This window comes from Dicentrarchus labrax, unplaced genomic scaffold (genome assembly GCF_905237075.1).
Source record: "Dicentrarchus labrax unplaced genomic scaffold, dlabrax2021, whole genome shotgun sequence".
NCBI classification, from domain to species: domain Eukaryota; kingdom Metazoa; phylum Chordata; class Actinopteri; family Moronidae; genus Dicentrarchus; species Dicentrarchus labrax.
In genome coordinates, this window is record NW_026136713.1 from 31,877,270 (window position 1) to 31,894,164 (window position 16,895).

The 16,895-nt window shown below is 40.4% G+C and overlaps 1 protein-coding gene across 2 annotated transcripts in view; it reads left to right on the forward strand.

Annotated features, from left to right (window-relative positions):
• Window positions 1-16,895, forward strand: part of fam13b (family with sequence similarity 13 member B) — a 69,903-nt gene that overhangs the window by 45,435 nt on the left and 7,573 nt on the right. The window contains exons 8-18 of one of the 2 annotated variants that reach the window (XM_051419434.1): window positions 4,919-4,963; window positions 8,117-8,212; window positions 8,733-8,877; window positions 10,508-10,605; window positions 11,571-11,628; window positions 11,769-11,898; window positions 12,673-12,744; window positions 13,422-13,695; window positions 13,854-13,995; window positions 14,580-14,661; window positions 16,622-16,836. In XM_051419434.1, the coding sequence (XP_051275394.1) occupies window positions 4,919-4,963; window positions 8,117-8,212; window positions 8,733-8,877; window positions 10,508-10,605; window positions 11,571-11,628; window positions 11,769-11,898; window positions 12,673-12,744; window positions 13,422-13,695; window positions 13,854-13,995; window positions 14,580-14,661; window positions 16,622-16,836 (1,357 nt within the window). The remainder of the gene's footprint in view (window positions 1-4,918; window positions 4,964-8,116; window positions 8,213-8,732; window positions 8,878-10,507; window positions 10,606-11,570; window positions 11,629-11,768; window positions 11,899-12,672; window positions 12,745-13,421; window positions 13,696-13,853; window positions 13,996-14,579; window positions 14,662-16,621; window positions 16,837-16,895) is intronic. The other variant, XM_051419435.1, reaches the window with a different exon arrangement.

The following is a 16,895-nucleotide window of genomic DNA, read 5'->3' on the forward strand; positions in this document are numbered from 1 at the left end:
AAGTGTTAGCAAAAATTGTCCACTGAATAATTCATCATTGCTTATCAATATTTGTTAATGTTTCCATAAGATGGGAATTTTATGTGGCACCAGAAACTGTCAAACCGTTTGACACACACTTAAATATGCATGCTGATTGGTTATAAATATATGTCATCCAATTATACGCGTCCTCAGGCAGCGCCAAAAAATTTAACATTCTGAGCTCAAGCTTTCAGCAATCTTGCATCAGCTTCTCTTGACGTTGCAAGAGGAATGATTAATGGAAGCAGCGTTGAGGAGGTAGAGAGAGGGGCTGTGGAAGATGTGTTGAGTCAACTAAACCAACTAGATCATTATACTCAGATGTCCAAATGTCTGTGGGCTGGTTAGGGGGAAATGAATAAAAGAGAGCTGCACTGGTCATTTGTTGTCCCAAGTTCAAAGCCACTGACGGAAACAAACAAGTGAGCAGAAAACTAAACAGATCTCAAATCTTTGACCTGGTGTGTGTTTGAGTGGGATTCTTTAAATGTAAACATCTGCCATAAAGCTCTGTGAGAGCACTGTAAATGTTTGCTGTTTCAGTGGCAGCAAGAAGAGCTGTTTATGAGATGTAAAATGATGCTTATGATTCTGTGTGCGTGTGTCTGTGAATCACAGGCGGTTTCTGTGTGTTGTGTGTGAGGGAAGGAAATGCTTAAAGAGACAAAGTGTGTTGAAGTAGGTTACGACTAGCCAAAGTGAAATATGTCCTCTTGTGCATGCTGATGTATATGTGTGGTATGAATCTGTGTGTGTGCGTGTGTGCGTATGGGTGGATGCGTAGACTGCAGCAATTTGTTTTGCTGACAACCGCATCTCTGTGGAATCACAACTAACCTCAAACTCACCTTAGACACACATTCACTCACTCTCTATCACACAACAACACAGTCTCTCTCCCTTTGTTTCCTTTATATCGAACATTCAGAATAATTGATTGTAAATAGTGAGAGGACACCTTTGATCAGCCCTTTTCCTCATTACCATCTGCACTGAGGACACAAGGTTCCTCTATTGTAATTGTATTCTTTTAATTTAATAGAGCAGACACTGATACTCTTGCCCTATATATGTGATATTTACCACACTATACCAATACAATAGGTTCAGGCCAGTTGTTTACACAACAGCAAAAATTTACAGAATTTTAGAAATAAAAACTTCAGCTTGAAACTGAACTGAATATAAAAACAAGCAGATATAATTTTTAAATGTTACTGCAGTATATTAACAGCTAATATATGGAGGTCACAGACCTAGATTACAACAGGATATGAAGCCTAATATGCTTGCATCTCATATAAAATATGGTATTCCTTATAGTTTCTGTAATACAAAAACAGTTCTGTTAAATTATGCACAAATCCTTAATGGTTTCATTGCCAGTAAAACATGCAGAGGCAGTAATATGTCACTAATCTTTTAAAGGTAAATTGGCAGTAAATGTGTAAATAATGAAGTCCACATAGAGCTTGTATTTATAGAGACGTTTTAAACACAGGTTAGAGAAATAGATAGATGCTGTTTGTAATATTATGTTAACGTGTATTTTATACATGTCTTTTTTTTCTATTGAAAATAAATTAGAAGTTAATTAGTCAGCCCTCAGTTGATGCAGTAATCAGCCAGCAGAGAGATTTTTCCTGCTGTGATCATGCTGAGGGATCTGGTTAGCAGACTGCAGATTAGCCCGATGTGATCTGAGTGAACCTGGCCAGGATTAATTTTACTCTGCCGTTCACCTCAGATGCCATTAGGATGTAATTGATAAATAAATTAGTGGACTAAAAATAAATAAATAATCTGTTTTAATCTCATTTTATATCAAAATCATCAGATCTGAAGGTGAAAGTGGTTGACTGCTGATAATGAGCATAATCGGTCATCTTCGCTTGGAAGAAACAAGCAGACCATTTGTTTGCTTTTGAGACATTATCAAAGACAACGTGACAGTCTACTTTAAAAGGGTTTACAGTATCAACGCCAAGGAACGGCAAGCTGAAGGTGTGACTCCTTAAGATGTTATCAAGGTCTTATCTCTGTGTTTGGCTCCCACTGCATTCAGGGCTGTAGGGCAGTAGCTAATCTAATCCAACCTACTTGGACCACTTTTGAAAGCCAAGGCTTTATTTGCCAACAAGTGCTTTTTTGGCACCCAACATAGGGGCAGCATATGCAATCAAACATGGATCTTTATCTAATTATCATGTTTTGAATAAACAACAAGCAGTTATTAACTCCAGACTAAAAGGCAGTTTTTCACTGCTGTTGCACCTGTAATCACACCAAAAGTGATGTCACAGTGTACTGACACACCCTGGAGTACACGGAGTATCACTGCAGCAAGGTGAGAAGTTGAACAACATGGAGGTCAGCAAAAATAAGATTTTCAAACCAAATGTATCTGGTTTCTTGTGTATATATTTTTGTCAGAGTGAGGACCAGTGGATTATTTTTGCCAATTTTTAGAAAAGATAATGTTTGGTAGTGACACAATATTCTTAAAATTTAAAAACAATTGACAAAAGCATATATAGAGACACAATAATAATCGGGACGGATAAATTATCAGCCGATGATGAGAAATTGATATTATTATAAATGATCAGTTGATATTAATAATCATTGGAATTCTTATGCAAAACAATTGATATACTTTATGTTCTTTAAAAGCCAAAGTATGTTTCGTCATTTGTTGTTGTTGAAAAATAGTGATGTTGGTTAGGTTTGGTTAGAACAGAGCCATGAAACATTAAATCATCCATCTTTTCTCACTACATCTCAGGTAATTATCAGTTATCATATCGGCATCATATCATGCATTCCTAATAGAGACGGATTTGTGGTCCTCTGCAATTTGACATTTGTCATTTTCCTAAACCAAAAGTGGCTTTGCAAGATACTTGTGGAGTCAAGCACAGCTTCAACATAATAAGACACAATCAGAACCTCTGGAAAACCACTTTTCCTTACATCAGGGGACTATACTCAGTCCTATCTGCCCTTCATGGTGTCCTCGGCAGGGAAGGAATGCCCAGAAGGCCCCTGTAAAGGGTGTCATGCGTGGTCCTTTAGGGCTCAACTGACGCTGATAGAAATGTTATCTCTGCTGCTTAGGGAGCTCCAGGATGGCAGCAAAACCCCAAAGGCCGCAACAAGGATTTTAAATCAAGTCTTCAGGGGTAAAATGGTGTAAGGTCAGATATGATCTTTGCTACTTAGGGCACATGGCGATTATGTAATGTCCTTGAGGATCCTATCAGGGATCTATTGTTAGGGATGCAGCCACCCAGTGTGGCCCCTTAGGGTACAACTCCGCAGGAGAGCGTGCTGTCAGATGCTATCGTGCTTTAAAGGGTCAGTCGCTGCTGTAGGGAGCCTGCAGGGTGTGTTCTCTGTGTTGAGTAACAGGAGAACAATCTGCAGGAGAGTTTCGGATGACAAAAGATCAGAAACTTAGTCTGGATATTTTTTTATTGACTTTGATTGAACTATTTGTCAGATGTTGGAGCAAGATGGGCAAAATAGTGGTTGGCCTTACGTCAGAAGCTAATTTAAATTTATCCAAGTACTTTTTAATATTTTGACTACTGTTGGTTTATTGTTTGATTTCAACAACACTAGTGCCTCTCTTTCTCTTTCTGTCTGGTTCTTCATCACATACACATTCACGATCAAGGTTACAGTGTCAGAAGGGCAGTGTGAGATGCTAAAGTCAGTAAGAAAGGAGAGAAGATTAAAGAGCAAAGAAAGACTGGAGAATGGCAGAGAAAGGACAATTTGAGAAAAACATGAACAAAGGGTAGAGATGATATAAACATTTTTGTATAAAGCATGATGGGGTGGAATGAGAGGAAGGGGAAGGGGAATAAGGGTGCTTAGTAGTGGTAAAGATGAGTAAATGGAGAAAAATCAAGGGTAATGAGATCATTTTTGTTTGGATAAAACATTTAATTTAAAATAATTTTAATGGATGAAAAGGACCCTAGAGAAAGAAAGGAGGGCAGAAAAGAAAGTTGGAAAACCGCTAAAGGAAAGAAAGAAGAGTAACAAGAAACAAGGGAAGGATGAGAAGAAAAGATGGAAAAAGAAGAATAAAGATGGAGGGCATAAATGTGTCCTATCTGCCATTAATAATTCAGTGTGTATCGATCAACCTGAGAACTTCTTACTGCATTAGAAGTGTGTGTGTGTGTGTGTGTGTGTGTGTGTGTCTGTCTGTCTGTCTGTCTGTCTGTCTGTCTGTCTGTCTGTCTGTCTGTCTGTCTGTCTGTCTGTCTGTCTGTCTGTCTGTGTCTGTGTGTGTGTGTTTAAGAGCCAACATACATCCACACAAAAAGCTTGCATAACGTCAGCTGCTGTTTTTCTAATGAGATGAGTTTGACTATTTAAGTCACACACACACACACACACACACACACACACACACACACACACAGTATATATGAGAAGTACCAATGCACTTGTGGCATAATGTGAATGACCTTGTATTGTGTGTGTCTTTAGCAGAACTCTCTAGCCTAAATAACAATCTGGCCGCCCAGAGTCGCGCTGGTGACTGAAACTTTGTGTATTTTTGAGTGTTTTTCGTGTTTGTGTGGTGCATTTCTTGAGATTGTCATTTGGACCCAACTGCAGTGAGAATATAAACTCATCATGCTGACACTTTACCTAATTCCTTTTAAACACACACTTGATCTCTGTCTCTCTAACTAACTAGATCAATATTCATGTTTCAATTATTATTGTCATACTTCTTCCCTGTTTTTACTCCTGCTGCCCAACATCCACACCCTCCAAGGTCATTTCATGTCAGAATGGGAAGGGAGTCGAGGAGTACGTGATGTTCTAACCATGCTGTCCTTTTCTCCTTTCTCCCTCTCTCTGTCTACAGCTCCCACCTCTCCCCTATATCCATCCTGCCTGCTGACTCTGCTGAGTAAGTACACACACAGACACACACCAGACATTTTATCCACTCACAACAACATACATAGGCACTTCTTTATGTACACGCACCTAATATTCAAGCTACACTAAGAAACTATAGTCTATACTAATTAAATAATTGGAAAGAAATGTTAAAGTAAGCAGTTATTATGTTATTAAGGGAATGATCGAACAACTGCAGACAAGGGTTGAGAGAGAGACAACCAGGTTAGCTGAAGTGTGAAGAGGGAGCAAAGAGCCATCTGCTCGAGAGGCAGAGACAATAACAGGAATCATAGTGCAGGCAGTACTGAGAAGAGTTGAGTTGGGAGAAAGGTAAGGGGTTAAGAGGAAGTGATAAGGAGTAAGGAGGAAAGCTGCCCTTGTGTTTTGATTATGAAGCTAAACCAAAGCATTTTGCATGGCTTGCTGCTTTTAGAGCCCCAAGGACAAGCAATCACATGACTGTCTCTGCACCACTGTGTGACATGGAAACCGAATAAAATAGTTTTCTATGGTGCTGTACATTATTATTATTGTGAGTTTGCTGACCTGAGGATTTCTTTAACAACAAAAAAGAACTAGATGGCAGCGAATTGTCCAAAACTGTCATTTTCAATTTGACCATTTGCATTTGTTGACATCAACATGTTATCAGTTAATCTGTGGAGTATTTTCTTAATTATTTGATACATAATCATATCTATAAAATGTCAATAGTGAAAAATGCTTGTTTTATCTGACCAACACTCCCAATCCCAAACATATTCAGTGTACTGTAACACAAGCCAAAGAAAAGAAGCAAATCCTCACAATTTAAACTAAACTCTAAACTCATAACTGTGACACTGACCTCAACACATAACAGCATGATGCAGAGCAAATGTGTTTCTGACTGGTGCTTTCAACTCCAGTGATGTGGTGTGTGCAGTAAATGCAGTAAAGTTGGCTAAACTCTGTTTAAAGAGACGTGTAAAAGCATCTATACATCTCCTCGTTGATTAGAACGGTTGTCAAAAAGAGCGAACAAGAAAGGAACACACATAAACAGGGTGCAAACAGGCACTCACGCAAAATATAAGTTTAAATTGTCTTGGCAACGTATCTTATAGCTCACACCATATTAGGCTATTTAATATGCTATTTATGAGTATATGTAATTATTTATTGGGCATATTTCCCAGCAGACATTTGGCCGTTGACGTTTTCATCTGCCAGACAACACTTGATACTGGCCAAATGCCGGGTAACGTAAACCCTGCCATCAGCATAGCTTCTCCTCTGTTAGAACGTACGGGAGGATTTAGACAAAATTTATATGACAGCAGCAAAACACACGTTGGCACCTCTTGACTGTGTGTGTGTGTGTGTGTGTCAGTCAGAAAGAATGCAATGCACATCATCTTTCAGTGCTTATGTGTTAGGTAACTGTGTTTGTGTGTGATAGATAGTTATTTGTAGCGCTTCCTGCAACGAGAGCTTGAGTTGCTGCTGCAGGCGAAGGTGTGCTTGCAGTCAAGGACAAACACACACACACACACACATTTATTCGACCTCGGGTCCAACACCTTTATGAGTTTTACCTTAAATGGCCGTGGATGTGAAGCCTGAACGCAGTTATGTTCCAGCTCCAAGTCTTTCATTCAAGACCATGTAACTTTGTTAGTGTAAAAATGTTGTATACACCAAACACCCCCAGTATGATGTTATAAAGGAAGAATTATGATCTATCAGGAGCAGCAGTTGGTGTGGAGGTGAAGAGAGCTGGAGTTTTCTGCCATGTCTTTAACATCTACTGCTGTCTAAGCTGGAGGAGAAACAAAGCTTAACAGCCTGCTAGAAGCCAGAGTAAACAAGGAAAGGATACAGGGATAATCACACGTGGTCAAGCAAGTTAAATAAAGTCTGAATAGAGCCTGTGGATCAACCCTCTCATGTCAGTGTAGAAGAGGTCAGACTGTGACTGTTGTTACCTTTTATAGGCCGTAACGTCCTCTCCTCCTCTCTCTTCCGAGGCTCTAGTTTAAGCATTAGTAATCCTTTCAGATCTGAACCAGGTTATTGATTTAATAAGGACTTGTTAAATAGCCCAGAAGGGAAAATAAACCTTTTCAGAGATTATTAGGCTCTCAGAAAATGTCTCTTACTATGTACCCTAATTGCCAGGTGCCAGGTTCTCGTATGTGATATGGAGGTAAACACATTAGTTTGTCACTCAAAGCTCCAGTCTTTTGTCTGTTAATTGATTATCTGAGCTCTTCCTATTCATTAAAAGAGGCTGATGACAGGTAGGATTATGTGAGGAGGCTTACACGTGGTTCCAGAGATGTGGGTTTTAACCTGCGCATCTTTACTGGGCCCTGATAAACCTTATTCTGAACACAAAGGTCTTAATTAAATGGATGAACGATGCACTAAGCTTATTGGATTCAGTGTAACTGAACAAAAGAGAACATAAATTACTCTCATCAAATAATTGAACACAGTGGAGGGCATTACACATCATTGAACCCTATTTGTAGAACACAGGATAGTAGCTATATTGAACAGTTAATTAACTGTTAAAACATTACAAATTTTGATCTGATCAGTGTGAGAAAATTGGATTGTTACTAAATATTAAATATAATATAGTATCTTTTATAGGGACTTCCGATCAGTCCCGGTCCAATACTTGCCTAGATAATACAGTTGCACAGTGCACACTTCAACTACATTAAAGTTATTCAAATCAATCCAATGTACATGCTTGACAAATCGATAAGCTCTGCATCGTATTAAGAAAAAATCTGGTAATATGGTCAGTAGTTAAGTAAACCCTGGCTTTGGTCCTGAGTAGACACAATTACTGGTAAACTGAGCTGTTACAGTTTTACCCTTGAACTCAACTCATTTATACAGTAACATGGGTTTTAAACACAGACTGCAGTAATGCAATAACTAACTGCCTTGCCAAAGTTCAAATGTGTGACAGCCTCAGAAACCGTGTGAAGCTCAGTGGCCAACATGGTCACCCTAATAAGTTAAATACTGAATTTAATTGTAATTTAATTAAATGCCCTATTTTGATCAAAGTCAATGCATCATCACACACAGTAACACAATGTGAATACACATAGAAATCTTGATGAATTAAGTTGATGTATTTTGTGTGTTTTCTCAGGATAATTCAGCGAACCATCAGGGCTGCAGTGGAGCAGCACTTCTTTGAGCTGAAAACCTCCATTGATCAAGACCTCAGCAACTATGACAGCCAAGGGTGAGAGTGCATACACACACATTACTATTCACACACATGCAGACATGAAAACCAAATACACTTGTATCAAGAATAAGGAAACACACACACTGAAGGTCCGTACTGTTGTGTTCTGCATTTATCCTCCATGCACCTGCTGGTAGAAACATGCATTACACAGATTCCTCAGTGGTTGAAAGTGGCATCAGATTACTTTAAAGTAACATATTTGTCATAGAGAACATTGTGTACAAAGGCATGAAGCCAGCCAGATGGTTCAGTTTACCAGTAAACATGTTGACAGCTGTGATGTTAATTAGCAAACCCTGCATGTTGAGGGGAACAGCTGTTCAATAGTCAGTCACCTCTAAGACAAAACAAGAGGTCCAGGAGTTTTACACTGCATACTCAAATAGGGTTTATTTAACACGCACATAAAGGCACGATGGCATTTCAGTAGTTTAACTTTGTAAATACAAATGATTCTACTCGTTTTGTTCAAAGTTTCATTATTTTATTTATTTTCATTTTTGTTGTCCAGGGTGAATCCCAGTGAGCCTGCAGACCAGGGTTGCCATGGAGATGAGCAACAAACGGACCCTGAGGACAGTCCCTGCGATACAGAAGGGGAGACCCCACTCACACAGCCCGAGCAGCACATACAACAAAGCCAGAAAGACACACAGGTCTGTTGGAGACACAGAAACACACACCCGCACAAACTCAAACACACATCATCACCATATAAGACATCAAACTCACACACATCATTCATGTTTCTCACACACACTAAATGTGAATCAAAACGCACACATACAATACACAGACTTTGACCAGTTGCTGTGTGGGTTAGCAGCATATTTCCCGTAGCTAACCTCCTTCCTGTCCCTGTCTGTCGGTTCATTCCACGGCTAAATGTTTGATATTATCAGCACAGTCCATCTTTGTTCTGCTCTGATTGCGACAATAGCTGGAATTCTACCAGGGAAGCAAACAGAGACAACAACAACAGACCTGTTTTACAAATATACACAGATCAATGAATACACTGATACATACAGGCAGGGTTTTGTTCCTACTAACTGAAAGTCATGAGGGAATGACATAAGGCAGAAATGTACTTGTAAAGAAGTGCTGCTCAGTGTGAAAGCAGTGAAAAACTTCTTTGTGAGGTTTAACGAGAGAGGGTCTGCATCATCATCATTTTTTTAACTTTCCGAAATCAACAATCCTATCCACTATTTGCTCTTACTGTATGCCAGGGGTACATAGTAGCACAGAAATTTGCATCATATTTTCAACACATACAGAAAATGTGTCTAAATTGTGCCACCTGTACATTGTCTTTAAACTTAGTAATTTAAAAAGTACAAATGCTTTTCTTAATTTCTTAGATTTGCCATTAGAGAGAAGTTTTTGGTGCTTAATTAATGTGTGGATAATTAAGCCAGTCATTTACGGTTTTAGAAAGCTATGTCACGGTGGAAATACCCCTTCAGTGGTGCTTCCCCCATCGAACCTCAGTGGCTCTTGTCCCAAGAACCATTTTAGTGTCCAGACAGCAGGAGAAAATTGAGGAGCAGACAACATGGCAGACAGAGTGAGACGTGTTCCAGGACTAGTGAGAAATCTGTCACCTCTTTAAAAAGTAATTTGGGAACAATTCTTTAAATAGATCAGCCTAGAGCCAAAGAATGACAGCAACACCTGTGCACCTAACCAAAACAACACACACACACACACACACACACACACACACACACACACACACACACACACATACCATTTTCTTTCTTTATATAACAGTTGTAATAACTGTGTGACATATTTGTAGTAGTTAATTTGTGTACAGAAACTTTTAAACCTACTGTGTGGAAGTCTACAACCATGATTCAACAATAATGTAGTATTAGTCAGAATAATTGCAATGAAACCTACCAGTTTGGGGTACAGAGATCTTAACGTTTAACGTTTGCGATTGTAAAAGCCCCTTCGCCTTGACTTTGGACATATTTTTAGATTGGAGGTTTGCACTGTAAAGAGTAAGAGAGAAAAGACAGATAATCATAAGATTATCTTGTGATCTATATTTCAAATGTCAAAAAAATGACCATGTTGTTTCCTTACATGATAGATGTAGGTGTAATCTGCAGTGGTAATGTAGGGGATTTCTACCATTCAAGACAAAACACGAAACTATTGTGTTTCCAAATACTCAAACGAAGTGAAACATCATGGTGTGTGGCCTTTCTAAGAGCAGGAATGTGCCTGTTTCTTTCTATTCTTGCTAACATTGTTGCTGTTGCTCTCTACCAGGATTCATTGGACTCTGTGACCACCCTGGAGGAGAGCTCGGGAATGGACCTGGATGCAGAGGCTGTCAGAGATGCTGAGAACAACATCAACACTGCCAGGTGGGCTGGGTCGATGTCCGTTTGCTTTCAAGCCTTTATTGAATTCAGTTTCATCTTTATATCAAGAAAATATTAGTTAGTTATTAGAGTGATATTTTAGCCTAATGGATTAAGTATGAAGACCAGAGTTAAGAGGTCAAAGAAGATTTAGGCCATTATAGGCTTAATTTGAACAAGGCAGACAGATGAGTGTGCTGTATGTAGCATAGTGAATGTCAGGGATGTGGAGAGAGGACTTCTTTCTTCCCCAGAGAGAGGTATGTTGTCTTGCACTGATCACTTGACACCTCACGTTTACAAATCCTTTCGACATGCCGTCTCAGCCTGAGCTCATTTTTATGCTGCATCTGAAACAGACCTTCATTATCTCTCTCCCTCTCACACTTAACTTAGACAGCATGCTTGTGTAGATTTACAGCTCCTACGTCATACTGTGTCACACTTCCACGTTCTGATAACGTAGCGTGGTTGATGTGGAATGTAGTGTTTAATTGTAAAATGTTACAGCTGCACTTAAATACTGTTTCACACATTATCAGGAAAAAATGGGTAAAAGATCAAAAGACACAGCACTGATTTTAGGTGTGTCAAATTTGAGATTTCCCAACAGTTGAAGCAGCTGCAGCTTTGTGAGTTTTTCCCACAAGAAATCATTTATGATGTGTAAAGGCGTTTAGTTGAAAAGGGACTTTGTTGTCTGTTGTTCAGATCTGCCACAGACACTAACAAAGACTCCAAATAAGGTGGAAGAATTATGACTCAAATACTTTGGGGTCTCCAATTTATAATTATTAGATTGTTCACGGCAGAAAATAGTAATGATTTTGCTCAAAGCCAAAGATCTCTCAGGTTTGCAGTGGTAGAGACTGATCGCACATGACATTTTTTTTTGCATTTTGTTCTCTTAGCTTTTAATTGTAATTATTTTTTTAAATGTGTTTTCTGTTTCTTCTCTTTGTTTTCAGACAGGACAATCAACCCTGTGACATCATGGAGCAGACTGAGACTGACACCATAAGCTGTGTAAGTAACAATAAGTGAGAATATCTCAAATCAAATTTACATTACAGTATTTGTCTACCTGTACTTTCCTTCATTCTTTCCATCTCTGATTTCTTTCTTTAACCCCCTCTCTCTCTCTTTCTCTCTCTCTGTTCCTCCAGGACTCGGGTTCATGCCACTGTGATCAGAACGCCAACACCAGTCAGACCAACAGGAATCACCTGTCGCCATGCCAACCGAACTCCGGCCACAACCCCCACCTCCAGCTCTTCCCTGACAACCAATGGGAAGGTAGGTACCCACTCATCTCGGCTATCACAGCGTGTTCTCTGTTGGCAGCAAAAATATATATCAAATAAAATGGATTCCAGTTATTTAGAGACTATTCATATAATAAAACTAAATAAATATTTTGCGCGACCTTAACTCAAATTTTGATTTAGATTTACAAAATACGAAATTATGTTTCAGTGAGAGAAGACTTCTTTAACTTAAATATTCTCCCAGCTTGGTAGAATCTGGTTATTCTGCCATATTTGTTTATAAAAGTCCTTTATAGAGTAATGTTGTTGAAATGGTTTTAAAACCTCTTTTCTGTCATTGCATAGAGATTTAATTGTTCTCAGTATATTTAATATAAAAGTGTTTTTCAAAGTTGGCTTGAAGGCCATTTCAAAATCAAATTATTTCAAATGAAATATGAATCCATGCCTGTGTGTCCTACGTATTTTTAAATCAGATGGATTCATCAAACATTTTCTGAGCTGTCACTCTCCTTCCTTTCCCCCATTATCAGTCCCCAAATATCTAGTATGACCGGGAGAAAGATTTGATGTTCAGCATGATTTTGTTGTAATTAAACCCAACACACACACACACACACACACACACACACACACACACACACACACACACACACACACACACACACACGCTACTGAATGAATGTTAGTGAGTGAAGTTATGAATGACTGACCTCAATGCTCCTCTTCTCTACTATCTCTCTCCCTGTCCCTCCTCCTTTTTCTCCCCTTCTTCTTCGTCCTCCTCCTTCCATCCAAACAGCATCACCCCCCTCCCATCTCCACCTCCCTCCCATAGACTTCTCATGTATGCATCTGCAAAAAGAAGGCCATGGTAAGTAGTTAAATCTGTCCACACATCCACCAGTCCACCCATCCGTCCTTTCATCCTTTCTCATTGATTTGTTTTTTATTCTGTTGTGGTTGCTTGTTGGTTTGGACAAAGCACAGGAAGCTTTATTAATATATTCTCACATTTTAAAATGTGCTTTTAGGATACTGATTACAAATAAATCCCTGCATGTGGAACACTCTTCCCCCCATCAGATGTGATAACACAGCTGGTGTCGTCTTTCCTCTTCCCTCCTCCTGCAGGGTCACTGGGCAGATTGATCAGGACACCGTTCCTTTCTTAACACTTGTTTTCCTCCTCACTCTCAGTTTCTTAACCCTGTCTCATTATCTTTCCGGCTCCTCCTTCCCCTTCCCCTCCTTTTTCCCCCCTCGACTCAGCTCGTTAGCATAGTGCTGATAGTCAGGACACCGTTAATCAGGCGAAGAGTGAGTCAGCAGGGTACTGAATAAGAAAATTAATTTGTTGTTGAATGTATCAGCTCAGCGGCCAACTCCCAGGCAGCTTTTGTCTGTATCATATTGACATGTACAGCATTTACCTCACGTGTAATACTCTTGTTAGCCAGGGATTAAATTTATCATTTCTCTCCCTCCTTTCCTGACCTCTGTTAACTTTCTCTGACTCCCTCCTCTCTATTTGTTTCCTCCTCTCTGCAGACCCCGTCCCGGCTTACAAATCCTGGCAGGATGACAACGACAGCGGCGAGGCACAGCTCTCCCCACTGGCCGGTCGCATGGTTCCCCTCCCACCGCTGCCCCTGGAGGAGGAAGGCGAGGAGGACGAGGAGGATGGAGGGCAAGATGCCTCCCCCTCCTCCTCCCGCTCCCACCCTCACCTCCTGGCACGCCGCTTTCTCGACTTTGGAGCGCACAGTGCCCAGCGGTTCCTCCAGCAGGACCCGGACGCCACCTCACCCACTAAAGCACAGAGGTACAATGAGCTGCAGACGGAGCTGCCATTACTACTACACGTAAAGTGTATAAACACACCAACAGTAATTCTTTGGTCCATTAGAGCAGAAGTGTAAGATTATGTTGAATTTCTGGGCAGTTCATTCATACTCGTGTTTCCTCCTCCTTTCACTCCAGGCCGCGGCGAGCATCATTTGGTTCCAAAGAGTCAATGAGAGGAGGAGATTCAGTGACCCACCAACTCACCAAGAAGCTTCAGCACCTGAAGAAGAAAATTAAACAGTTTGAAGAGCAGTTTGAGAAGGAGAGGAACTATAAGGTAAAAATAAAATGTGAAAAGTAAAATAGCTACATCTCGCTCCTCCTCCCTCCGTTGACTCATTCTGTCTCCTATCTTTCTTTCTCTTCCATCTCTCTCTTCTTCATATATAACAAGCCAACATACCATTGGAAATAAAGTTAATACAAGTGATCAACAGCTTGCAGGACAATTTGGTTATTTTACAGTTTTAGAGTTTATGATCTGACGTACCACTAAAACTTTTTAGTGATAAAGAAAAGGCCAAAATATAAATTGTATTTGTTGTAAATAGTGCCATAGCCCATAAGTGACTACAGCTAGCTGATTGGAGAACAGAAACAGCAATGTATGAGGTTTGAAAGAAAACCCCTTTAACAAATGAGTCAGTCTGTTTTATTCTGAAATTACTGACAATAACCATTTTACATAGAATCAAACAGCCATTGAAATGTAGCTGTTAATAAGATTTTTGCTTGATGCCTCGTGCTGAATCAGTCCTGATGACTAAATATTTATACTTTTTAAGACTTTCTTTTCTATATTTATTTCTATGTACAATAAGATAATTAACACACCACCTCTTTCTCTTCCTCTGTCTGCAGCCTTCTCATGGAGACAAGGCAGCTAACCCTAAAGTCCTCAAATGGATGACCGACCTCACCAAGATCCGCAGGCAGATTAAAGGTAGAACCACTCACTCTTTTTCTTGTGAATGTGCATTTGTGTTTGTGTGTGTGTGTGTGTGTGTGTGTGTGTACGTGCGTGTGTGCGCGCGCGCGCGTGTGTGTCGGGGTTAGATGTGTAGTGTTTGTGTGCCATCCTGTTCCATGCTGGACAGCTTGACCCTCTTCACTCCAAACCTTTGACTGTTTTTAACCACATCGCATGTATGCTGGTCTAACACACACACACACACACACACACACACACACACACACACACACAGACACGCACATGGCAGGAGTTAAAGTGGCTCTCACATGCGTGGCTCCCACCCTCCAGTGTGCTGGTGCGTCCTTGTGAACCCACATTCATTACCTCTGCGGTGAATTTGGTAAGGTAAAACGGTGGATAAGACTTGAAGTTAAACACAAACCATTAACAGCAAAGTATTTGGAAATAAAAATATCTATATAATCTACAAAAATATAATATTCTTTATGATCAGAATTCAAATTAGGACTTAAGAAGTTTTTGTCCTTTGTTAAACAATTTTTTTCTTGCCAGTCAGTGAGCCCAAACACAGGTATTAGAATTTAAAACATTAATTAACTGATTAATTAACTGATGACTACTGATTTCTACACTTTGACGTGTCTCTTGTGCATCGTTTCACCATTCTGAACAAACCCCATTACACTCGTCCACCTTCTCTATGTGAGGTGACGGCTCTCCTTTTCGGAGAACGCAGTGGCCGAAACATTTCTCTCTGTTTCAAATCAAAATTGAAAACAACAATAACGCGAGCACCCGCTCTCCACTTTCCTCCCTCCTCCTCCGCCCAACGACCGATTGATTGATTGATTGACCGATCGGCCAACCAGGACGCCAGCACCACCTTTTACCCAGAAGCACGCTGAGGCACCAGGCTTTGCTCCATTCATACAGACGCCACCATGCTCCCTCCTCCTCCCCTTCCTCCTCCTCCTCCTCCTCCTCCTCTATCTGCTCACCTCCCCATCACACACTCACCCCCCCCGCTCCACCCCTACTCAGGCCTGAGCTCTAGAACGTATCACCTCAGTAAGTACCAACCCCTCAGTAAGTAGACAATACATACACTACTGACAGTCACAATGAGGCGGCATTGTGAGAGCATCTTGTTTCTTTGCTTTGGTGTTTTTCCTGTTGAAACCGCATGTTGGGACGAGACGTTTAACCAGAGGATTCACCAGAAAGAGATCATCAGTTTATTACATTTTTTGAAGGGGGGTGTTTATCGAAAAAGAAATGTATGTTTCAGCGTTGACTATAGCGCTGACCAGTTGTCATTGTGACTAAAACTACACTCTAAAACGTCATACTATGGACATTATTCCAACATTATCACATAGGGGAAAGTGCTGCACATAATGAAACATTTTTTTTGCTATGAATCTTTAAATAATATTTTAATTTATAGGAAACAACAGCACAATTTCAGTACAATTGCAAACCGTAGCTATATATGCTTTTGCACAGGGGAAATAAATACACTTGAAATCATCATTGCAGAGTAATGTGATGCTTTATCTAGAGATGTCAGTATGTCTCATTCATAAGTATCAGACTGGCTCAGGAGCTTTACAGTCAGACGCTGGTAGAAAAATGTTCAGGAAATTTTGCTTGCTGTGTTTGGGTTTTGACTGTGTGCGGTGGTGTGGTTTTGTTCGGGGTGTATCTCTTGTCTAAGCATGTTTTTTTTTTTCTCTTCATATTGTGACTGGCTGACTTTAACCACTGCAGCTGTCAGACTCCTGCATGTCTGATCGTACAGTGAAACATGTATGTGCTGTCTGACTGAAGATCTTCTCCCCATTCTCTCTCTCTCTCTGCAACGCTGTTCTTCTCCTGGTTCTTTCTCTTGTACTTCACCCCCTGTACCCCCTCCCCTTTGTTTCTCTGCTTTATATCTTTCCTCATCACTGTATTCCTCCCTCCCCAGATGCCAAACACCGTGCAGAGAGTGAGCTTGGACCCCAGACTCGTCCTCGGAGCAACACCTTACCCAAGAGCTTCGGCTCCACGCTGGACCAAGGCGCTTACAATGCAGCAGTTGAGGTCAAGGGTCAGCGTCCCACCCGCGAGGAGACACTGGAGCTGATCCAGTGCAGGGTCAAAGGGAAGAGGCAGGAGGATGGCTGGCCTGATGACATCAAGGTTAGTGGACATTTGTTTTTTCAGAGCCTGGAATAGGACTCATGTTAAACCCCCTGCAC